The sequence below is a fragment of the Poromitra crassiceps genome (assembly GCF_964638095.1).
Source record: "Poromitra crassiceps genome assembly, chromosome: 13".
NCBI classification, from domain to species: domain Eukaryota; kingdom Metazoa; phylum Chordata; class Actinopteri; order Beryciformes; family Melamphaidae; genus Poromitra; species Poromitra crassiceps.
Genome location: NC_139644.1, coordinates 13,673,626 through 13,697,290, shown reverse-complemented (window position 1 = coordinate 13,697,290; position 23,665 = coordinate 13,673,626). Strand labels below are relative to the sequence as shown.

At 45.6% G+C, this 23,665-nt stretch overlaps 3 protein-coding genes across 3 annotated transcripts in view; 1 reads left to right on the top strand and 2 right to left on the bottom strand.

Annotated features, from left to right (window-relative positions):
- Positions 1-752, bottom strand: part of LOC310788324 (dynein axonemal assembly factor 5-like) — a gene marked incomplete at its 5' end in the record, with an annotated part of 52,715 nt that extends 51,963 nt beyond the window's left edge. Inside the window, one exon of the mRNA XM_083649896.1 lies at positions 215-752. Within this exon, the coding sequence (XP_083506022.1) occupies positions 215-752 (538 nt within the window). The remainder of the gene's footprint in view (positions 1-214) is intronic.
- Positions 753-1,278: 526 nt separating this feature from the next.
- Positions 1,279-23,665, top strand: part of prkar1b (protein kinase, cAMP-dependent, regulatory, type I, beta) — a gene marked incomplete at its 3' end in the record, with an annotated part of 135,738 nt that continues 113,351 nt past the window's right edge. The window contains exons 1-2 of the mRNA XM_083649089.1: positions 1,279-1,394; positions 2,257-2,447. Of these exons, the coding sequence (XP_083505215.1) occupies positions 2,271-2,447 (177 nt within the window). The 5' untranslated portion in view covers positions 1,279-1,394; positions 2,257-2,270. The remainder of the gene's footprint in view (positions 1,395-2,256; positions 2,448-23,665) is intronic.
- LOC310787801 (E3 ubiquitin-protein ligase TRIM39-like) lies at positions 9,608-11,452 on the bottom strand (the record flags this gene model as incomplete). Its single annotated transcript, XM_083649284.1, has 2 exons — positions 9,608-10,243; positions 10,391-11,452. The coding sequence occupies 2 exons, from the start codon at positions 11,450-11,452 to the stop codon at positions 9,608-9,610; spliced, it is 1,698 nt and encodes a 565-aa protein (XP_083505410.1).

Here is a 23,665-nt window from a genome sequence, read left to right as displayed (position 1 = left end):
CAGCAGCAGCAGCACAAAACACCAACCCAATTCAGCCTGCAGATCAAGATCAGTTTAGGTTAAGATGTGTGGCAAACTGAATGGTCAGTAGTAGTAGTAATATAAGCTGTACGGTAAAGTAAGCGTTTCTATCGCAAATACCGTAGCTACAGCCGCGTGTCTCGGGAACCATGGCAACGCACATTATCAACAACACCAAAAACGCTTCACCAACCTGGTACACACTTCGCAAATCTTACAGTGCATTTGCAACTTTCTCGTTTGACGTCTGGGAAAGGGTCGACGATAGTTATCTGCAGTATGTTGATCATGTCGTCCAAATACGGCGCTAGCTGCTTCCCACACACCTCCACGCTGAGAGTTAGCATCTCCATAACTGACAGCCGCAGCTCCTCCGCGGGCTCCAGGATCTCTTTCCCCCCAAACCTCTGAGACAGGCAGGGTATGAGATAAGGCAGCGACTCCTCTGGTTTAGGGACACGGCGAATAAACTCTCCTAGCATCACGATCGCCGTTTCCCTGCATCTCTCCATCGGATCTGACAGGCATTTCAGCAGAGGCTTGAGGAGGCAAGAGAAAACCTCCTGTAACACGCCGCTGGAGAGCCCTTTATCGATAGTCTCCTTTTTGATAGCTTCGAGAGCCCGTTTTCTTGTGGTCTTGTTGTCTTCGTTGAGACAATTCAAATGCCGAGCGAGTCCTTTCATAACTTCAGCAGTGGCACGCTCATCTTCAGTCGCCATCGCCGCCATCTTTAGTTGTTGTGGCAACCGACAGCTTCACGACAAACAAAGGCTGCTTTGCGATAGCTGCTCATTCAAAACCTCAAAACTTTATTCGTATTCACAATCCTCCTCTCGTCTCACTTTCTCCCTGCTTTCTCATCGCTATGATGGAATGACTACACTACCACTACAATAAATTAATGAATGATCTTGGAACTATGATATTATTATTATAAACTCACTATTGAGCACCATACACTTCGTGGCCGTATCTTGTCAGAAATTCAGAAATAGTGGTATTCTATAGCCTGATCATCGCCAGGCCAATTCGTTAGGTTCCAATCCTAGGATATGGTATTTATTCTGCCCAGAGGCAATTAACACAAGTCCTGTCACATCGACATCAAAGCAGCGGCGGCTGCGCTGCAGCTCGGTCGGCACGCAATTTTGATTCATTCCACCTGCTAGGCGCGCGCTTGTTGCTGGCCGCGGGAGCGCCTTTGCGGTCGGAGAGATGACAGATTGACGTCATCGGGACCGACGCAGAGGCAGAGCCAGGAGGAGGTAGCGGAGAGGCAGAGAGCAGCAGCATCCCCGGCTAGCCCAGTCTGTGTACTGTACTGTACCACCATCCCACCACTGTTTACTGAGCATCTTCCCAGAACAACGGTAAGGATACTTACACTGCAGCGCCCTGTTCTTTTCAGACACGGTGAAAAATAGCAGAATAAGCCAAGCATTTGATAAAGTCTACATCGGGGGTTTCGCTGTGATTTATCTTCGTTGGGATTCGGTTGTCATTAGCAAAGCCAAAGAGGCTAGCAAACAGTGCTAGCTACGTTAGCATAGCTGTCTATCGAATTGGAGCAGGTGCTGAATTGTATCACTAGCCTCACTCACATTATACAGCAAAGCTATTCTATATTGTGGCTGCTAATATTATTCACTGCGAAGAAACCGTTTGGTAGCTCCTCTTATATGCCCCACAGTCATGGCTAATTGTGAATTATTGTGCAATTATGAAATATATGATTTCCCTTTTGAGGAAGTGGTTTCCTCAGGTAACAGTTAGCTAAGCTACCTCTGCTCAGCTGCATGGCTTGTTGTGATATATTTTAATACTGTGATTTTTGACAAGTGAAAACAAATTGTAGCTGTAGTCTTATGAGGAAATGGTCATTATCTGCTTTGTCTTACACCTGCTCGGTATTTATTTTCGTTAGTAATAATAATAATATATCAGCTGATGCACCAACTTGTATTATCTTTAATTATCATCAACAAAGAAACATAACATACACCTTTAGCTATACTAGCATCACATATCATGCGTAAAGACTCAAAGGGACATAAGCAACCAGGGGGTGAATCTTTATCTCCCCACTATGTATTCCTGTTCTGTTCTGTTCTGTTCTCTCCCCTACTCCCCTCTCATCTTGTCACTGTTTTCCTCTGCCCTCTTCTCTTCTGTTGCCCTGCCCTACCTCCCTCCTCACTTGGCCCACCCTCTTCTCCCCCCCCATTGCCACAGACATAAAAGAAAAGATGGCCACCTCCTCCTCCTCCAATCTGGAAGAAGACGAGAGTTTGAAGGGCTGCGAGGTTTTCGTGCAGAAGCACAACATCCAGCAGATCCTCAAAGAGTGCATTGTGAACCTCTGCATCGCTAAACCCGAGCGTCCTATGAAGTTCCTGCGGGAGCACTTTGAAAAGCTGGAGAAGGTTGGTGACAAAGCTCCGTTATCCCTTCTTATGACCTCCGTTTCTCAGTCGGAGTCTGTGTTGTACAAGTTTGTACTGCTCTGTGTTGCCTGAGTTCTTCTTGCTGAGTTGCGTGATGAGACTGAACACAAGAAACAATTGTTGATTTGAACGCACCAGTTAACCTGAATGTGATCAATGAGAGGAATGTTTCGATGCAGCGGGTGCCAGTCACCAAGCAGTGTTTAATGTCAGAGTTGTCCTGCGATAATCTCTTCTAACAGTCTGATATCCATGTGTCATAATGCAGCCTATGTGAAAGAAAGAGCTAGATGTAATTATAGTGTTAGTAGTGATGTTTTTTTAAACTTGTGTGTGGATATACTTTGTGTACAAAAACATTTAATCGAGAATTCAGTGGTGGTATTGTGTGTGTGTGTGTGTGTGTGTGTGAGAGAGAGAGAGAGAGAGAGAATGAATAGTGTCTATACACAGTGCTCTTTTGTTTGCTTGTCATATTGTGTCTGCTTAATTGATTGCTTATACCACTGTTGAATATGAGTAGGCAAAGAGCAAACAGCCTAGCTAGCTGCTGTATGCTGATGTATCTGACTCTAGTCAAACTGTACTAAAAGGTAGGGATGGGGCTGATCCAATATCGGTATCGGTACTGGCACTAATTCACGGATCAGATCGGATCGGAATTAGATTTTTTTTTTTGCAATTCCAGTACGGGCCGCACAGGCCGTAATTTGCCCATGTATAATAGTATCCTTCTTTGCCTTGTATATTTTCTTAATTTTGTCTGCTTTTTGCAAGGTATATTTAAAAAAAAAATCTTTAATTGGCCAAATCTTTGCCTATACTGTATATTCAAGAAAAATATTGGTATATCGGCATAATATCGGTATCGGCAGATATCCAAATTCACGTATCGGAATCGGATCGGAAGTGAAAAAAGTGGATCGGTGCATCCCTACTAAAAGGGCTTTTCATTTTTTTATCCTATAATAGCAGAATCCCTTAGGGAATATGAGGAGCGCCGTGAAAGGGCCACTGCTCACAGGCTCAGAGAGGACTGTCTGTGTGGGCAGAGAGACATAGTCACAGATTAGTTAACAGATAGCTACAGAGTGGAGTGGTTGTGTGGGCAGAGAGACATGGTGACAGATTAGTTAACAGATAGCTAGCTACAGAGTGGAGTGGTTGTGTGGTCAGAGAGACATGGTGACAGATTAGTTAACAGATAGCTACAGAGTTTAGTGCTTAAAGCAGGACTAAACCCCAAAACACTTTTTTTCAGCTTTTAACCAATATATATGACTTTGGGGGTGGTGTGTGAAGAATTCTGGTCAAAATTTCCACATTTGAGACCAAACTGTTACCATTGTACCATTTGTATCATTTTCAGCAGCATAAGTTCCCTCTATGGGTTGAACACTGCTTTTGTGTGTGCCCTCAAATGAATGGGATATTTGGTACATCGTGACGTTACGGTGGGGTTAACACGCGCCCCACTCATGTGAAAAATTGTTTTTTTCCCCATTGATTATTACTGTAGTTCACGCGGCGCGAGCCCTTTAAGACCAATGCATCCCTGGGTAATGCCTACTGTGGCTAATATTAGCCGCTAGTTAGTTATGTTATATGGCAGTAAAACGCTACTGAATGACCAAATTGATATAACTTTTAACCATTTCGAGTAACACTGTTTCCATACGGATCACCAGCGTTAGTTTGTTGTTCATAACGTGGCTATATTCATAATGTTTTCTATCTCGGATGCGTTATTTCGAATCCCACATAGGTTACGCTGGCGCAAAGCGTGTGGGTTTCAGGACGAAACAGTCTCGAGCCACTAACGTTATCTTTAGAGCACAATATTCCTGGAATGCAAGTTTAACTAAACAGTTACATGTCCTCTGCATTCTACATAAAATTAAGATATTACGGGTTGTTTTATTTTGTATGTTACATACTTATTGGCCAAGATATATTACTTTATGGGGGAGGAATTCTGCCAGCTAAAGAAGGGAGTGTAGGCGGCCATCTTGCCTGCAGAGTTTTCAAATCAAGTAGAATACAGTTTTGCAAGAAATCTGGGGGGTTTAGTCCTGCTTTAAGTGTTAAGGGGAAAGATGGATGATAGTAGAAAATAGGTGAAAACAAGGGGCTAACTCTGTAGCACATTGCCCAGAGTCCACGAACAACGTGACTGCCTGCTCTGTGTGTGTCTGCCTCGGTGTGTGTTCACTCCGGCTGGCGCCTCTAGTGTTACAAGCTGCATTTTAGATGAAGCCAGCTCCGCTGACTCCTATTTAAAACGCACCTTTGGAGCTAAATTACTATACCATACTTTACCATACTGTACATTTACATAAAGGAGAAAACATTCGTTATATTGACAGGCTTTCACAAGTCTTTAATGAGGTAACATAGGGTACAACGTATGAATGTCATCAGAGCTGCAACAATTGATTGATTAGTTGTCAACTATTAACTTAATCGCCAACTATTTTGATAATCGATTATTTGGATTGAGTAATTTAAGAAAAAAAGTAAAAATTATCTGATTCCAGCTTCTTAAATGTGAATATTCTCTGGTTCCTTTATGACAGTAAACTGAATATCTTTAGGTTGTGGACAAAACAAGACATTTGAGGATGTCCTCCTTCAAAACCCAACTCAAATCCCACCTCTTCAAAACAGTCTACAATATCTGACTTCTACCTCTAACCACCATTCCATCTCTGCAATCTATTGATTTGTATTTGTTTTGTATCTGTATTCGTTCTTGTTATTTAGTTTTGTTTACTGTATTACTTTTCTATGTATTGTAAAGCGTCTTTGAGTTCCCCAGAAAAGCGCTATATAAAACTTATGTATTATTATTATTATTATTATGTCATCTTGGGCTTTGGGAAACACTGGTCGACATTTTTCACCATTTTCTGACATTTTATAGAGCAAACAACTAATCGATTAATTGAGAGAATAATCAACAGATTAATCGAGAATGAAAATAATTGTTAGTTGCAGCCCTACTGCAAATATAATGTGTAGGCCTAATACAGTAATATGCAGATCATTTTTCTATATGAGTTGGGTTGAGCCAGGATGTTCTTTCTGAGCTTTGTGTTGACACTGTGCTGTGATTAAAGGCAAGCACAGATGGCAGGTCACAAGCTTTTAATTGAATAATGGGCCCTACTCTTACACGCTTAGGGGTGTGTATGAGTCTGCTGATGTTTGCCCATGGGCTGGGGAAGAACCAAGAGGTCTTCAACAGGAAGGCTGATTGTGGAGAGACATCAGATACAGCGGGGCCGAGGTTTAGTCTGCACAGGCCTGGAGGAGGATGTGCATCCTCACTGCAGTGTCTGTGTGTTGTGTGTGTGCGCGTGTTGTGTGTGTTTTTGTGTGTGTGTGTGTGTGTGTGTGTGTGTGAGCAACCATGTGAGAGTCATCTGCTTTGATCTTCTTTTTTTAGCTGTGACCAGCAGCTCTATAAGTCGGTTGGTTGGTCGGTCCACAAAAAGTTCACCACCCTTTAGCGGGCACAGTTTTTGCCCTGAGGCTGAAATTTGGCATGGAAGTCGTGCGTGTGTGTATGTGCGTATGTGTGTGTGTGTGTGTGTGTGTGTGTGTGTGTGTGTGTGTGCGTGCGCGTGTGAACGTGTGTGTTTGTGTTCATGCCAATTGGCTAAAAGGGGGGCGGTCACGGTGGGGCGAACATTTTGAAATGCAGGGTGGCAGAGACAGAGTAGCATGGGCTGCCCCTGTCATCCTGCATTTCAGATATTTGCATAATGTGGTGGTCGCAGCCATTGCGAATTCACGCTTGGTTAAATGGCAACCGATGGCTTCTATGACCTTCTTACTGTACATTCTCAATCCCAGGCTATGGAGCAGCACACATATCAATGATCCGAGTGGTCTGATGTGCAAGTACAGTCTTATTTCAGCTGTATTTATTCAACCAGGCGGGTCAACTTATTTACGACGACAGTGTGAAGCCTTTTGTTGGCACAAAACTTGTAGAAATTCAAGATTGAAGGTGAGGCCATTCTGTTTGTGCCGGCAATAACCTACCTACACTTGTTTGTGTGTTTCGCAGCATCTATCTGCTTGCACAGTCTGGAGCAGTTAGCCCTCGACAGCGCCCTGTTGTCAAGGAGACGCAGTGTAAATGAGCCTAGCGTACTGTAGCTAGCGGAGCTCCTGCTGGTGTCAGTGCATGGGGAGTGCAACACTGCAGTGTCAGAGTGTGAGCATGAATGTTAATGCGTGTGATACGTCACCCTGCCGGGGTAGTGCTGCGTGACTGCTGCTGACTGAGGAGTAGTGCTGCGTGACTGATGCTGACTGCACGTCTGTCCTTCACTCATCTCTTCCTGATAGCAAATGGGCCTCTCAAAGGTTATCTGTTGTTTTCAAGGTCCTTCATATTGTGAAAAGGCATAGCTTATTAGTGCAGGGATACTCAACTTGCTTTACTGATGACCTCACAGGGGGAACTGCATCGCTGATGACGTGGCCGCAATGACGTCATCGTTGGTGTGAGTCTGACCTCACTGATGACCTCACAGGGGGATCTCTGACATCATCGCTGATGACGTCTCGTTGGCCTGAGACCGGGCCATGGGCGTTCCCTGAAAAGCTTTCTTCCAGCCTTTTCTGCAATCGGCATCCAGTAGTATCATAGTGAGAGTATCATTTTCAGTAGTATCAGATTGAGGCTATCAGCTTGTATTCCATCTATTAAGACAGGTCATGTCAGGATCCATGTTACTTAGATGCTTCAGAGTGCTGGTTGTTTTGGCTATGAAGCCTTGTGCGGATTTCCCATGATTCTTGCATTGGTCATAAATAATAAGTGAATTCTTCTTTTGGGTCGAAAGAGGAGGATCTTGACTTGACTTGGACTTGCAAAAAATGACGTGAGCATCTCTGTCTGTGCCCGGCCACGACCCATTGCTGCGCAGCAGCTATAATTCGGTCCATTTTCTGACAGATCAGTGTGGCCACGGGCTTATGGATTCGGGTTGTCCGTCCGTACGTCTGTACGTCCGTCCGATGTTCATTAACTCATTCAGGGCCAGTTTAGGACTGCCAATATTTAGCACAGGCCAAAGATTTTCATAATTGTTGGTCATCTTTCAAGACCCACAGTAAATTATCTATTAGCACCAGAGTGATTTGCAATACCTCAAAATGAAGATGTACGTCTCTGGGTTCACCAGGAAAAAAAAAGTGAGCTTTTAGCATGTTCTGTACTCTACTTATAGCCATTTATATACACCCTGTTTTCCCCCAGAAGGTCTCCTTGAGAAAATAAACAGGAGAAAAGGCAATTTTTGTAAAAGGGCACAATCTCAGGCAGAACTCACTCTCAATTCTTTTATTTTGAACTGTATTGACATCAGACATGTAAATATTATTCGTTAGGACACAAATGACAAAAAAAAAATATATATATATATATATATATATATATACACATGAAGTGCTTTTTTTTTTACATTCAACAATACAGTTTACTCGGTGTGAGTGAGTGTACAGACAGACAGACAGACAGACAGACAGACAGACAGACAGACAGACACACACACACACACACACACACACACGATCCCCCTTTTAGATTTCTAACCCCACATAGGATAAGCAATAACCACGCCCTGTGGCGCTGGGATTGGCCAGGAGCAACACTGGAGGGCACGCAGCCCAGCGATTTAATGAACCAACTGAAAGCTCTTGAGAAGGACAGCGGGCTGCTGTGACTGCCTTCTGCCCGCTGCTGCCTAGCTGTTCCTGTGTTTATTTTGATTTGTTCTGGTACACCCGTCCTCGTCCATGTCTCCCTGTCATATCCTCTCTGCTATTTGATCGTTCCCGTTTTCCCCTCGGCTATTCAACACGTCCTCACCGCCCTCGCAAACTGATCGATCATTTCCTCATTCCTCCGATGATCAAACACATCTCTTGATTACTTTCTCCCGTTTTCTCCTGGCTGGCACAGAGGAAGGCGACTCCAGCTCGTGCAGCGCGCCGAGGGCGTTTCAATGGCGTTTCTCCTGTCTGCACAAGGAAGCGTTACCCGTTTTCTGCTTTTCCTCTTGCTCAATTTCAAAACAACAGCTGCGGTATGTGTTTGTTCACGTGTTGTCTTAGATGCTAGGGACCTGATACCATGTGACAGGCTGGGGAAGTGTTTTAACTATGCGCTGCACGAATAAAAACAAAAACACGTCAAACATGTCATTGGCCCTCTGGGCTATTCCTGATAACACGTCAAAGACGTCATTGGCCCTGAATGAGTTAACGCGATATCTGAGGAACGCCTTGACGGAATTTCATCAAATTGGCCTCAAACATCGACAAAGGTCACTGTGTCAAAGTCCAAGGTCACTGTGATCTCATGAATGCCATTCCCAAGTTTGTTAACGCAATATCTCAGGAACGCCTAGACGGAGTTTCATCAAGTTTGCCTCAAACATCCACTTGTACTCCAGGATGAACTGATTAGATTTTGGTGGTTAAAGGTCAAGTTCAAGGTCACTGTGAGCTCATGAACCCCATTTCCAAGCTCTTTCACTCGATATCTCAGGAACGCCTTGATGGAATTTCTTCCAATTTGGCTCAAACGACGACTTGGACTCAAGGATGAACTGATTCTATTTTGGTGGTCAAAGGACAAAGGTCAAGGTCACTGTGACCTCACGAACCCCATTTTCAAGCTTGCTAACACGATATCTCAGGAACGCCTTGATGGAATTTCTCCGAATTTGCTTCAAACCAAGGATGAACTGATTCGATTTTGGTGCTCAAAGTTCAAGGTCACTGTGACATCACGACAGCTCGTTTCATGCTCGTTAACGTGATATCTCAGGAACGCCTTGACAGAATTTCATCTAATTTGCCTCAAACGTCCACTTGGTCGCAATGATGAACTGATTACATTTTGCCTTGCGCTGCTCAACGGAGGTCGGTGCTGTCTGTTTGTCTATCAGTAGGCTTCCATTTCATGGAAGGGCATGGGCCAAGGAAGAACTCATTACATTTTGGAGCGGATCTGGATCTGACTCAACCCTCACAAACACGCAGTTGGCCCTGGTGCTGGTGGAGGTCGGTGCTGTGCGCTCTGCGTCTCGGGCACGAGCGTAACCAAGCCGACGCCGTTACACAGCCCTTCCATGCTTCTTCGCCAGGGGGGTCTGAGTACATCCTGTACCCACATTTGGCAGGTGTTGCTTTCGAGCCCTGAAGATGATCAGAGGGGCAGAGTTTTTACCGCCATCATTCGAGCGAGGACTGAAGAATGGGTAGAGCTTCTCATTGAAGGTGCAGCCAGTAAAGGAGTAGATAAGAGCTGCAGCATCTACGTCATAAAAGGAGACCAGACCCTCCTCATAATCCACGAACACCCCCACCTTCTGAGGCTTGGTCTTCAGAGAGAGGAGGACAAGAGGGTTAGCAGCAGCTTTGTACTCATTTCCATTCCTCAACACTATAATCCAGTAACCATCCTTTGCAGTCTTTCTGATGAATCCCTTCCTGTTGATCGACCCTCTGGCCACTCCTAAATACCACTCAGTCTTCCCTTTAACCTGAACCTCGTAGTAAAACCTTCCTGAAGAGAAGCTCTGCTTTCCTAAGACACAGGAACCATAGGAAAATCTCTCTGGGTTGTCTGGGAGATTCTTCTTTACATCACCACAATGTACTTGTTTTCCGTCATCAGACAGGACGAGATAGGGATCTGCTGTGTCAGGATCCAGAGTCGCATCCACTGCATACTGCTGAACCCTCTTCAGCTTGCAGAAAAAATAGCCCAGACGCTGAAACTGGTGCTGCAGGGTGCAAGCTGAACAGTCTAATGTGTTAACAAGGGCCCGGAAACGAAACTGGCTGCGCTTCCTGGTGCTTGCCGGTGCTTCAGCGTCTGGTGTTCCACCGTCGGCCTTAAGCAGCTTCTCCATCTCTTTCCTGAGAGTCTCCTCCAGCTGAGCCACAGCTCTCCTCACAGTCGCCTCATATGATGAGCGATGGACACTGACCTCTGTCCAGTCCTTGGTGTGTGGAGGAGTGTTCAGGAGTGGGAAGCTCTGGAGGAGGTGGAGGTGGTCTTCGGTGCGTGAGAGCTGCTCCACCTCAGCGTTTCTCTTCATCAGATCAGAGATCTCCTGTTCCAGCTCTTTGATGAAGCCTTCAGCCTTTTTCTCTGTTGTTTTCTGCTTCTCTTCAATCGTCTCAATGGGCTCAGCCTGGCCTCTCTCCACAGACTGCATCAGAACAGTGAAGACCCGCACGCTGTCTGCTATCTCTCTGTCTGCATCTTCCTTGCTGAGCTCTACTGACTGTTTGATCTCCTGAATCTTCATTCGTCTCTCCTGGATCTTCTGCTGCATTTCAGCCTCTGTCTTCCCCAGCTCAGCCTTCTTTCCTTCATATCCTTTCTTCAGAGTATCAATGTCATGTGACCTGTGGTCTAAAACAGTGCAGAGCAGACACACACACATCTGGTCAGTCTTGCAGAACAGCTCCAGTGGTTTATCATGCTCTTCACACATCCTGCCTTCCAGGTTCTGCACAGGATCGATCAGCTTGTGTTTTCTCAGGCCTGAGCTTCTCTGATGAGGCTCCAGGTGAGTATCACAGTAGGAAGCCAGACACACCAGGCAGGACTTCAGGGCCTTCAGTTTGGGTCCAGTGCAGTCGTCACAGGGAACTTCTCCTGATTTGGCACGTTGTTCGTCTGGGCAGCTGCTGGCTTTCATCTGAGCTGACTTCATGAACTGAGCAGCCATCTCAGATATGACAGTATTGACCTGTAGCTCAGGTCTTCTGTCAAAAGCCTCTTTACACATGGGACACTGGCATTGAGCACTAACATCCCAGTACTGAGTGATACAGTTTTTGCAGAAGTTGTGTCCACATGGTGTGGTGACGGGATCTCTCAACACATCCACACAGATGGGACACTGAAACTCCTCTTCAGATAGGAGACAGCTGGCAGCAGCCATCTCTAGACACTGGAAATGGAAAGTGTGTGTGCCTTAACAATATGGTAACAATTTGTTTGAGATAATGTGTTTGGATACTTAAGTGTGGCAGCAGTCACCTCAGGGTGTCAGTTCAGAACACTATTGTCGATGTCCAGGTGAGGGTGCGGTGAGCGGGGTACTCGAATGTCTGGACGTTGGCTCTTAGGTCGTGTGGCGACTTAGCTATGAAGAGGGTGTATTCTCACGAATCCCTGACTTTGGTATTGACAACACCAGCAGGGAAGTATTTATGACATCATTGGTGATGTCACAATGGGGAAGTGGAGGAGTTATGACATCACTGATGATGTCTCTATTTGTAAGTAGAGGGGGATTTATGACATCACTGATGATGCTTCCAGCCTCTTTATGCCTCCGCCGGCGATAGCCAGGCCGGAGGCAACATGTCCTCGAACTTACAATGACGTCGTATCAGTGCAATACGACCATATCACTGCTAGACTAGCGGCAATCTCCCTCTATAATCAAATTCGAATTTCAGTGCTTTATACATTTTAATATTCGAATTGAATATTTTAATATTTTAATTAATTTTTAATTGAATTAAAAAAAAAAAAAAAAAAAATTGGTCTGAGTGAATTGTTGTCTTCTCTTATGTTATGTTCTGATTCTAAATATAGCTGAATCTTTGGGTTTGACCAAGTAAAACTTTTTCTAAGCATTTTACCAAATGTAGATGGAAAAGTGAATGGTGGATGAATATTCAAAATAATATTAGGCTTATCACAAATAGTCCAGCAATGATGTTTATTTAAGAAAACATGTTCCTTGTACAATGTACATACATTCATTGCATTAGAAAATAGGTCAGATAACCAGAGCTTAGTTAATATTCATCAGTGATGTATTGGTGCTGTCTGAAATGCTAAAATAAAATAATTGATAATAAAAAAAGACACAGCCTTTGTTTGAGCTCCTTATCAATAAACAAATAAGTAAACTTTGCCAAAACAACAATGAGCCATGAACAAAAAAAAATCAGTCACGTATTGCACTTACTGTAAGAGCTACATGTTTACATTCAGTATAGCAGCTTCAACAGTCAACTTCAGTTAACAATGAATGAACATACATTTTAAGAGCTACAGGTAGGTTTACATCAGTATAGCAGCTTCAACAGTCAACTTCAGTTAACACTCTTTTCTTCAAGTATGTTGTCAGAACTTGTCACTGTTCTAGTGTTCTAAAAAAAAAAAAAAAAAAAAAACGTTTAAAAAAAATTAATAATCGAATTTCGTTCATAATTATTAAATTCGAATAATATTCGAATATCAAAATTCGTTTCAACAGCCCTAACTTCCACACAAAAGCAAGTTGAAAGCAAGTTGAAGAAGCAACTTTAATTCCAAAAAATGATTGACAAAGAACAACAAAGGTTTAGGATTAGGGTTAGGTTTAGAGTTAGGATTAGGGTTAGGTTTAGGGTTAGGTTTAGGGCAGGGATACTCAACTTGCTTTGCCCGGGGGCCACTTTCGTGAAATGATACAAGGCCAGGGGCCAGTTAACTCATTCATGGCCAGTTTAGGACTGCCAATATTTAGCTCAGGCCAAAGATTTTCATAATTGTTGGTCATCTTTCAAGACCCACAGTAAATTATCTATTAGCACCAAAGTGATTTGCAATACCTCAAAATGAAGATGTACGTCTCTGGGTTCACCAGAAAAAAAAAGTGAGCTTTTAGCATGTTCTGTACTCTACTTATAGCCATTTATATACACCCTGTTTTCACCAAAAAGGTCTCTCTGAGAAGAGAAATTGGAGAAAATGGCATTTTTGTAAAGGACACAATCTCAGGCAGAACTCGCTCTCAATTCTTTTATTTTGAACTGTATTGACATCAGACATGTAAATATTATTCGTTATGACACAAATGACAAAAAAAAAAAAAATATATATATATATATATACATGAAGTGCTTTTTTTTACATTCAACAATACAGTTTACTCAGTGTGAGTGAGTGTGAATGTGTGTGTGTGGGGCCCATGTGTGTCTCTTTACATTACATTACGTCATTTAGCAGACACTTTTATCCAAAGCAGCCTTGCAGCAGTAGAGTAACATCAACACACACACACACACACACACACACAGAGAGAGAGTTCTGTCCACAGCTGCTGCTGGATCGCACCTCCTTCCCAGGGAACACTATTGATCTCCCCGCAAATTAGCATAGGAGGAGAACACCAAACTGGTCTGAGATCAGCGTCTAGCCTCCTCTGCCTCTGCATCGTTGGCAATGCATATATATCAACAACAAAATGTGTGGCGAGGCTGCCAAGCTTTACGAGCTTCCCGAACTACAATTTTGCGTGATCTGTGTTTGAAAGAGCCTATAGTCACTTTCAATGTAATCCCGGCGGGTCTTTGATGCACGGCGCAAATGCGCTGTGAAAAATGGCTCCTGTCTGTTGCTGTGGTTTCCTCGTTCTCCTCCTCCTCCTCTCGTTCCGCCTGGGACACAGGAACGGGGTCCGGCTTGGGTTTGGGACCAGGCGCTGGAACCGGATCGATCATGTTGGTCCGACTACCGCAAACAACTCATCCAGGTTCGCTGCCCTGCAGCAAGGCGACCAGCTCGTTCAGCGCGCCGAGGGGCGTTTCAATGGCGTTTCTCCTCTCTGCAACAGGCAGCGTTTCTCCGTTTTCTGTTTTTCCTCCTCCTCCATTTCAAAACAACAGCTGCGTAGTTGTTTGTTCACGTGTTGTCGGCTTGTCTTTGAGGCCAGGGACCTGATACCATGTCACAGGCTGGGGAAGTCTTTGAACTACTCACTAATAAAAACAAAAACACGTCAAACACGTCTTTGGCTGGGAGGCACATTCCTGATAAGACGTTAAAGACGTATATGGCCAGGAATGAGTTAATAAACAAACAATATACATTTTTCTGTAGCGAATTGTAGGTTTTTGGGATGTCTAGTTTAGTCTGACAATGTTGTGCACACCAGATAGTTAGTTAGGTTAAGTTAGTTAGGGTAAGTACATACATAAGTGTCTGGGTAGCGAGCAGACGTCAGTATTTGTCAATTTACCAGCTAAATCATAGATTATTGAAAGATATTCCATATTCCAGACTGAAATGCTATTACAGAAGTGGAGTATTGGCCAGAATGACATGAACATTTGGACACTTATTCAGCGGGTATCTTGCATGTTGCGTTCAGGTGCACTGTAAAAAAAAATATATATATATATATTTTTTCTTTTCTTTTTTGCAATTCCATCGCGGGCCACACATCGCGGGCCCACGGGCCGCAAGTTGAGTATCACTGGTTTAGGGTGTGGGTCGCCTACGCACTGGGGTCTGCCGCTTCAAGTCATCCCTGAAGAAGTGGGGCCTATCGGTCAGTGCGGCATGCGAGTGTGGCGAGCCTGAACAGACTGCCGAGCACATAATCACCGGCTGCCCCCTATACAGCCCACCCTCAGAAGCCGGCCTCTTCGACTTAGGACCGGAGACGAGGGCGTGGCTGCACGACATGGAGTTGGCCATCTGATGATACACGAAAGAAGTAGAAGGGTGTGGGTTAGGTTTAGGGTGTGAGTTAGGTTTAGGGTGTGGGTTAGGTTTAGGGTGTGGGTTAGGTTTAGGGTGTGGGTTAGGGTTAGGTTAGGGTTAGGGTTAGGTTTAGGGTGTGAGTTAGGGTTAGGTTTAGGGTGTGAGTTAGGGTTAGGTTAGGGTTAGGGTTAGGTTTAGGGTGTGAGTTAGGGTTAGGAGTTAGGGTGTGGGTTAGGGTTAGGTTTAGGGGGTTCGGGGTAGGGATAGCAATGAACGGATAGCCGAGTGGTTACGACAGGCGAATTTCAAGCCAGCGGCCCCGGGTTCAAATCCCGCATGAGGTTATAATTTCACCAAACTCTGAGACTGGGCTGTTAGTCACACGACCGACCGCTAGAGGGCGCTTAACGTTGAAGCGTGATTTTCGGTCGTATTCAGCTGCTTGTAAAAACGAGCTCTTGGGTCGTATCCACTTGGAGGTCAGGCTGCGAAGGCATTAGGGTGCGCACTTGACTGGGTGAACAACACGTTCCCCATTGTGGGCTGTCCTCCACGCCACGGTTTGGAGCGGAGAAAACGTTCTCTCCCAATATGAAAACCACTGTGCGAATGATGTTTCTGATTACATGCGATGCCTACAATAGGTCATGCTGTGTCTCCCTGTGCCTTTTGTTTTTGAAGTGGCAGCCCAGGGGCCGGTTGCACCAACTGGTCTTAGCTATGCCTGGTCGTAACTCCTACGTCGGTCTTAGTTAAGACCATGGATTTACGCCTGTTGCACCAACACGGCTTACTCTGGTCTTAACTACGCTGGTCATAGCAATGCGCGTTCATGTGAATTGTCGGGGAATGCCCTCTGATTGGCCCACATGTGCCTCGCGCCGTCACCCACTACTGTATGTGCGTCACTACACCCTCCCTCCTCCCACCCCCCTCCTCCTGTGGAAGCCCCGGGGGAAAATGGCGGCGGCGATTAGTGTCAGGGAGTCTGAATGAAATTGAATGTAACGTTCCCAATTCTATGTATTAAATTCTAAAAGAATTAACGCCAACATTTGGGAAGGCTAAGCCACACAAGTAGTTAGTTATAATCTAACGTCGTGCTTTCAAAGACGGCGAACTGGCGATGTTACGACGATGACGGTCAAAAAGGTCTCCGCGGAGATCTCTGTTACAGGCAGGCTCTACGCCTCCTCCTGACGAGGCGTAGGAGTTACGCCTGGTCTTAGTGAAAATAAGGCTTAAGTCGTCTTGGTGCAACCGGCGTAGCTGTAGGTCGTAAAGTTACGACCAACTTAGCTTAAGACCAGTGTAAGACCAGTTGGTGCAACCGGCCCCTGGTGTGTAGGTCTGTACGACAGAGAACATGCTGCTGCTTTGGCTGCTCCGTCCTCTGACTCTGCCAGTGTCTCCCTACATGGAGCTCTTGCTCTCTCAACACAAAGACAGCAAAGAAGAAAAGATGTCAGTTGAAAATACACCGGTGTCATCGCCTTCTCTCGCTCACTCCATTCTCCCTGTTTGTGTGCGTGTTTGTTTCTCTTTCTCCTCTCTCTCTCTCTCTCTCTTTCTCCTCTCTCTCTCTCTCTCTCTCTCCTCTCTCTCCTCTCTCTCTCTCTCTCTCTCTCTTTCTCCTCTCTCTCTCTCTCTCTCTCTCCCTCTCTCTCTCTCTCTCTCTCTCTCTTTCTCCTCTCTCTCTCTCTCTCTCTCTCCTCTCTCTCCTCTCTCTCTCTCTCTCTCTCTCTCTTTCTCCTCTCTCTCTCTCTCTCCTCTCTCTCCTCTCTCTCTCTCTCTCTCTCTCTCTCTTTCTCCTCTCTCTCTCTCTCTCTCTCTCTCTCTCTCTCTCTCTCTCTCTCTTTCTCCTCTCTCTCTCTCTCTCCCTCTCTCTCTCTCTCTCTCTCTCTCTGTCAGCTTTTTCGTCAGTACTCCACTAGAGGCGGTAACCTAGGCAACGGGAGAGGATATAGACTCTAGGCTGTGCCGTGTTCAATGAGGCCCTTTATTCGCAAAGTTTTTTCTCTCCTTTCCCTCTTTCTTCTGATGTGTTGGGCTTTTTCTCTGTGTCAGTTAGATCATCGGCCTATTCTTTCTTCCCTCTGCCAGGCCTAACCTCATTCCATATCTGCACAGTATCCATTTCATACAGCGTTCACAATCTTATCTTGAACATCTCCTCTTCTCTCGGTTCCTGGATCCCCCTCGCTCACTGTCATTTGTTGTTTTCTCTATGTCTTTGTCTGTCTCTTGCTACCCTGCATGTACCTATATTCTCTGTCTTTAGTCTTTGTCTGTCTCTTGCTACCCTGCACGTACCTATATTCTCTGTCTTTAGTCTTTGTCTGTCTCTTGCTACCCTGCACGTACCTATATTCTCTGTCTTTAGTCTTTGTCTGTCTCTTGCTACCCTGCATGTACCTATATTCTCTGTCTTTAGTCTTTGTCTGTCTCTTGCTACCCTGCATGTACCTATATTCTCTGTCTTTAGTCTTTGTCTGTCTCTTGCTACCCTGCATGTACCTATATTCTCTGTCTTTAGTCTTTGTCTGTCTCTTGCTACCCTGCATGTACCTATATTCTCTGTCTTTAGTCTTTGTCTGTCTCTTGCTACCCTGCACGTACCTATATTCTCTGTCTTTAGTCTTTGTCTGTCTCTTGCTACCCTGCATGTACCTATATTCTCTGTCTTTAGTCTTTGTCTGTCTCTTGCTACCCTGCATGTACCTATATTCTCTGTCTTTAGTCTTTTGTCTGTCTCTTGCTACCCTGCATGTCCCTATATTCTCTGTCTTTAGTCTTTTGTCTGTCTCTTGCTACCCTGCATGTCCCTATATTCTCTGTCTTTAGTCTTTGTCTGTCTCTTGCTACCCTGTCTTTCCTTCTTGCTTTCTTCTTATCTTGCTACCCTGCATGTACCTATATTCTCTGTCTTTAGTCTTTTGTCTGTCTCTTGCTACCCTGCATTTCCCTATATTCTCTGTCTTTAGTCTTTTGTCTGTCTCTTGCTACCCTGCATGTCCCTATATTCTCTGTCTTTAGTCTTTGTCTGTCTCTTGCTACCCTGTCTTTCCTTCTTGCTTTCTTCTTATCTTGCTACCCTGCACGTACCTATATTCTCTGTCTTTAGTCTTTTGTCTGTCTCTTGCTACCCTGCATGTCCCTATATTCTCTGTCTTTAGTCTTTTGTCTGTCTCTTGCTACCCTGCATGTCCCTATATTCTCTGTCTTTAGTCTTTGTCTGTCTCTTGCTACCCTGTCTTTCCTTCTTGCTTTCTTCTTATCTTGCTACCCTGTATGTACCTATGTTCTCTGTCTTTAGTCTTTTGTCTGTCTCTTGCTACCCTGCATGTCCCTATATTCTCTGTCTTTAGTCTTTGTCTGTCTCTTGCTACCCTGCATGTACCTATAGTCTCTGTCTTGCTTTCTTCTTCTTCTTGTTTTGCTTTCTTGCATTCTTTTGGGTCTCTGTCTCTCACCATCTCACTCTCTCCATGGCCGATGCACCCGCTCCTCCCTCTCACACACACTTGACGGCGCACTACATTGTTAGAATGATTGTTTAGCCTCTTGTTTGGCTCGACTAATAACATGCTGTGTGTGTTTGGCAGACTTTGTGAATGTCTCCTGCTCTGCCTTTCATCCCTCTTATTTATGCATGGTAATGATGCCTTTGATCAGTACAGCAGTAGCAGCATCTCTCTGTCCTCGGCTAACAGCTCCAAATCCACCGAGTGATGGCTGAGAAGTTACAACTGCTCTTGAATCTTTGGTACACATCGGGGGGAACCATCAGAAAATAACAACGATCTGCCTGTGTTCAGTATTGTCAGTATTCTCCGTGTTAGTGTTTGTTACATCTTAGGTATAGCTGTCTGATCTTCAGTGGAAATCCAAACATTCCAGACATCTTGAGTCAGTATCTTGAAGTCCCTGGAAACCAAAATCCACAAAAACGTTCTAACTATGTTATTTAGGATCTTATGTTACTAATTATATGCCTCCGAAATTATTATGCATTACTTTCAACCCAAAGCCTTAAAATCGACACTTTTCTACAAGATTCTACAAGATACTTCCTCATTGAAGAGAGCAGCGCGTGAGGTGCTAAAATGTAGGAGCTTATGACGTCATAAGCTCTATATAACCTTTGTACACGCGTGCAATCCGCACCCACCTATGGCAAGTCTGTTCTTTGCCCCCAGTGACAGCGCTCCCTCGCTGTCCGTCTCCCTGTGCCTGTGTGTGAGATTAGCAAGGTGTCGGGTTTCAAGCCATGTGCTCCTCTCTCTCTCTCTCTCTCTCTCTCTCTCTCTCGGACTAGAGAGAGAGAGAGAGAGAGAGAGAGAGAGAGAGAGAGAGAGAGAGAGAGAGAGAGAGAGAGAGAGAGAGAGAGAGAGAGAGAGAGAGAGAGAGAGAGAGAGAGAGAGAGAGAGAGAGAGAGAGAGAGAGAGAGAGAGGACAGAGATCTCTTCCTCTCAGAGCCACGGAGCAACCAGGGGAGCAACGCGCGAACACACACACACACACACACACACACACACACACACACACACACACACACACACACACGGTGTGTGCACTCATCTCTCTTTCTCTCTCTCTCCGTTTCCCTCCCCCCTCTCTCTCGCGCTCTCCGAGACAGAAATTTCCCTGCTGTAGATGGGACACGCCCACACATTCCGCGGGAGATAATACACTCTAAAAAATAATCGATTTTCATGCGTTTTGCCACACCTGTCAAACCTAAATTTATATACTTTGCGACGTTCATCATCGTTCAAATTTGGCTGGTGGCTTATTAACATAGGGTCCTGTGATGTGATGAACTCAAAATGCTAAATAATAAAGAAATATTTCTGGTTTCCAGGGACTTTAATACAAAGTTTAGAGTAGAAAGTAGGGTTGGTCCCATGGCTGCCACTCCAGCGGGCTCCTTTTGCTAAAACCCTAAAAGCTGTCTCTCTCTCTCTCTCTCTCTCTCTCTCTCTCTCTCTCTCTCTCTCTCTCTCTCTCTCTCTCTCTCTCTCTCACTCACTCACTCACTCACTCACTCACACACACACACACACACACACACACACACACACACACACTTCTGTGGGGAGCACGGTGGCTCAGTGGTAGAGCTGTCGCCTCACAGTCAGAAGGTCCTGAGTTCGATTCTCGCCTGGGACACTGTGGGCGCTGTGGTTGTGTTCTCCCCCATATCTTCAGTGCCTACTGCCCAGGTGGGGTATCTCGTCATAAGGGCCTTTCTGTCTGTGTGGAGTTTGCATGTTCTCCCCGTGCTCCCCCAGGGGGTTCCTCCGTATATAACCCCCCCACTAAAAACATGCAGAAGATCAGATCGTCATCGTCATCCGACCAGTGACGACAACATCCGAAGTTGGTCCCCGGGCGCTGTACGAGAAAGCAACCACTGCTCCTGGCCTGCCCCCCAGAGGAAAGGACATGCCTGGATGGGTTAAATGCAGAGGACACTTTTCACCGGCCACCGTCAGCATGAGTGTGTTGTGGTGTTCGTGTGACAATAAAAGACGGGGCTTGTCCCGTTACGAGAGAGTTTTTACGAGAGAGACACACACACACACACACACACACACACACTCACTCTCTCTCTCTCTCTCTCTCTCACACACACACACTCACTCACTCTCTCTCTCTCTCTCGCTCTCTCTCACACACAACACACAACACACACACACACTCACTCACTCTCTCACTCTCTCTCTTTCTCTCTCACACACAACACACACACACACACACACACACACACACACACACATGGATCTGATGAGATAGGCCTCCCTCTCCATCCTCACCTCTCCTCCTCTCGCTCTCCCCTCTTCCACCCTTTCACTTCTCCCTCTGACCTACTCTCTCTCTCCCCCCTCCCCCCTAACCTTCCTCTCTCCCTCCACCCCCCGCTCTCCTTCCATATCCATCCATCCCTCCCTGCCTCTCTCTACCACTCGATCGCTCCCTTCCTCCTCCTCCACCTGCAGGCATTTCTCGTACACCCTAATTGTCGATTTGAACCAATTAAGCAGTTAATGAGTCTCTACAACACGAGGATCGTTTACAGCAGCATGTCTGTCTGCTGACCGTTGTCTGTTGACAAAGTTACAATATACTGGCATATGGTGCCGTCCTGTCTGTGTGTGTGTGTGTGCATGTGAGAGAGAGACAGAGGGTGAAAGAGAGAGCCTGTAGTCTTAAGACGTTACTGTTTTTGCCCTGAGGCTCAGTGCGGAGACTCAACAAGAAACTTATTCACACGCCGATGCATTTTATGTCAAGTGAATGGAATTGCAAAAAAATAAAATATTTACGTACATTTAGTTCAGCCTGCGGAAAATGCTGATTTGGAGTTATGAGTAAAAACGGCATAATAAAAAGAGAGACACACTTCTTTGAGAAACGGCGGTAGAAACGGCGGACAGAAGTTCAACGTTCGCATCTCTCTTTGCGTCTCCGCCCCTCTGTGGCAGGGCGAGGCTGCATCGATTATTGATTGGTGCACAGCTCACCTCGACCTACCATAGCATGTCAGGGACAACCAATAGAAACGCCGCTGCTGCCGCCTGCACCCGCCCCCCCCCCCCCCCCTGTGTGAAGGCTCCCATCACAGTGCATTGTGGCAGAATTCCTCTCTCTCTAATCTGTCAGTCCGTCACTCAGCCTCTATCTCCCTCGCCCCCTGTAACACGAGAGGCCTTTCTGTGCTGCGAGCCATTCAGCTGTCACCAGCTCCTATCACAACACAAGCACCAGCTCCTATCATAACACAAGCACCAGCTCCTATCATAACACAAGCACCAGCTCCTATCATAACACAAGCACCAGCTCCTATCATAACACAAGCACCAGCTCCTATCACAACACAAGCACCAGCTCCTATCACAACACAAGCACCAGCTCCTATCATAACACAAGCACCAGCTCCTATCATAACACAAGCACCAGCTCCTATCATAACACAAGCACCAGCTCCTATCATAACACAAGCACCAGCTCCTATCACAACACAAGCACCAGCTCCTATCACAACACAAGCACCAGCTCCTATCATAACACAAGCACCAGCTCCTATCATAACACAAGCACCAGCTCCTATCATAACACAAGCACCAGCTCCTATCATAACACAAGCACCAGCTCCTATCATAACACAAGCACCAGCTCCTATCATAACACAAGCACCAGCTCCTATCATAACACAAGCACCAGGGCCCTTCAAAGGCCTCTGATTGACAATTTGTCAGGAGGACTTGGTTGTTTGTTGAGTCTGTGGAGAGCATTTTAAAGGAGGAGGAGCTGTAGTGTTGGATCATCTCCCGCATCTTCTACTTTCTCTCATCTACTTTCTCCCCAACCGTAAACTTGAGTTGTCTGAAAGGCCTTGTTGCGGGGGAACAGTCTGTGTGTGTGTGTGTGTGTGTGTGTGTGTTTGTGTAACACGCTCACGCATACATGATTGATTGATTTAATTTATTTGACAAATTACAAAATACAATACACCAACAAGCATACAGTGTCAGTATAATCATTCATCAGGATGTCACAATAAAGTCGTTGTTACTGTATTTCCATTGCGCTCCTGGAGCCGAGTGCACCAGCTGGGCGTACGTCTAGGTGTAACGCTACGTCCGACGTAGAACTCAAAGTTACGACCAACTCAAGTTTATGACGAGTGCACCATGTAGTCTTAAGCCCTGTATGCGCTGCGCCTGGGTGTAACTTTTACGTCTGGTATGGAGCAGGCGTAAAAGTTACACCCAATGCGTACCCATACTGACTGGCAGCTGTCTCATCTTGATCTGCGCTGTCGGGACTGACAGCTCTGTGCTGTCAGTGCCGTTCAGTCCTGTGATGCGGGGGAATCTTCTCCAAAAATATCGATCGATATGTGCTGTAAATGGACGTTTTGTGCGCAGGACCTCCGCTCGTCGGCGGGTTTTTAAAAGCCGATGCGTCGGAAGATCTTCCCATTTCTTCCTGACTTCTCAACTGCCCGCAGTGCGCAGTCCGCCATCACATTCATTACTGATTGCACTTGTGATTCTGTTTTTGTGTTGGCGCTGTTAAATTGAGCTGTGAGAACGTTTCTACGCTTTGAATACAACTCTATAAGTCTGAGCTGAGTTGGAGCTGTCTGTCAGCTGTCTCGAGCTCGTCTGAGAGAAGTGTGTTGCTTGGCAACAAGCACGTATCCACGTGGACGCGCACGTCCGCAGCCTAAAGACCGGGCGCAGCTACGACCATGGTAAGTCAGGCTTGGTGCACTCGGTGTAAATTCAAATCACAACGTCGGGCGTAGCTAAGACCAGCGTAACAGTTAAGACCTACTTTTTTACACCCAGCTGGTGCACTCGGCTCCTGAGGTCTCAGTGTGTGATCATGTAAGTGGGGGGGCAGCACTGTGCTTGCTTACTACAGTATAGACGGTTTTCACCAGAGCGCAACCCCACAGCACTTCCTTTTTCTCAGCATTCGGCAAACTGCAGAAATATTCACTCGACATCGTTACTTTTGTTTTCGCCGCTCAGCTGTATAGACAGTTTGCATGGAATGGTCAGTCCTGCACTTGAATGTTTTTTTTTCTTTTATGTCCATAGCAAACACTGCAACAGGAAGTGAGCGGGGGTTCAATTTAGAATGTTTTTGTTGT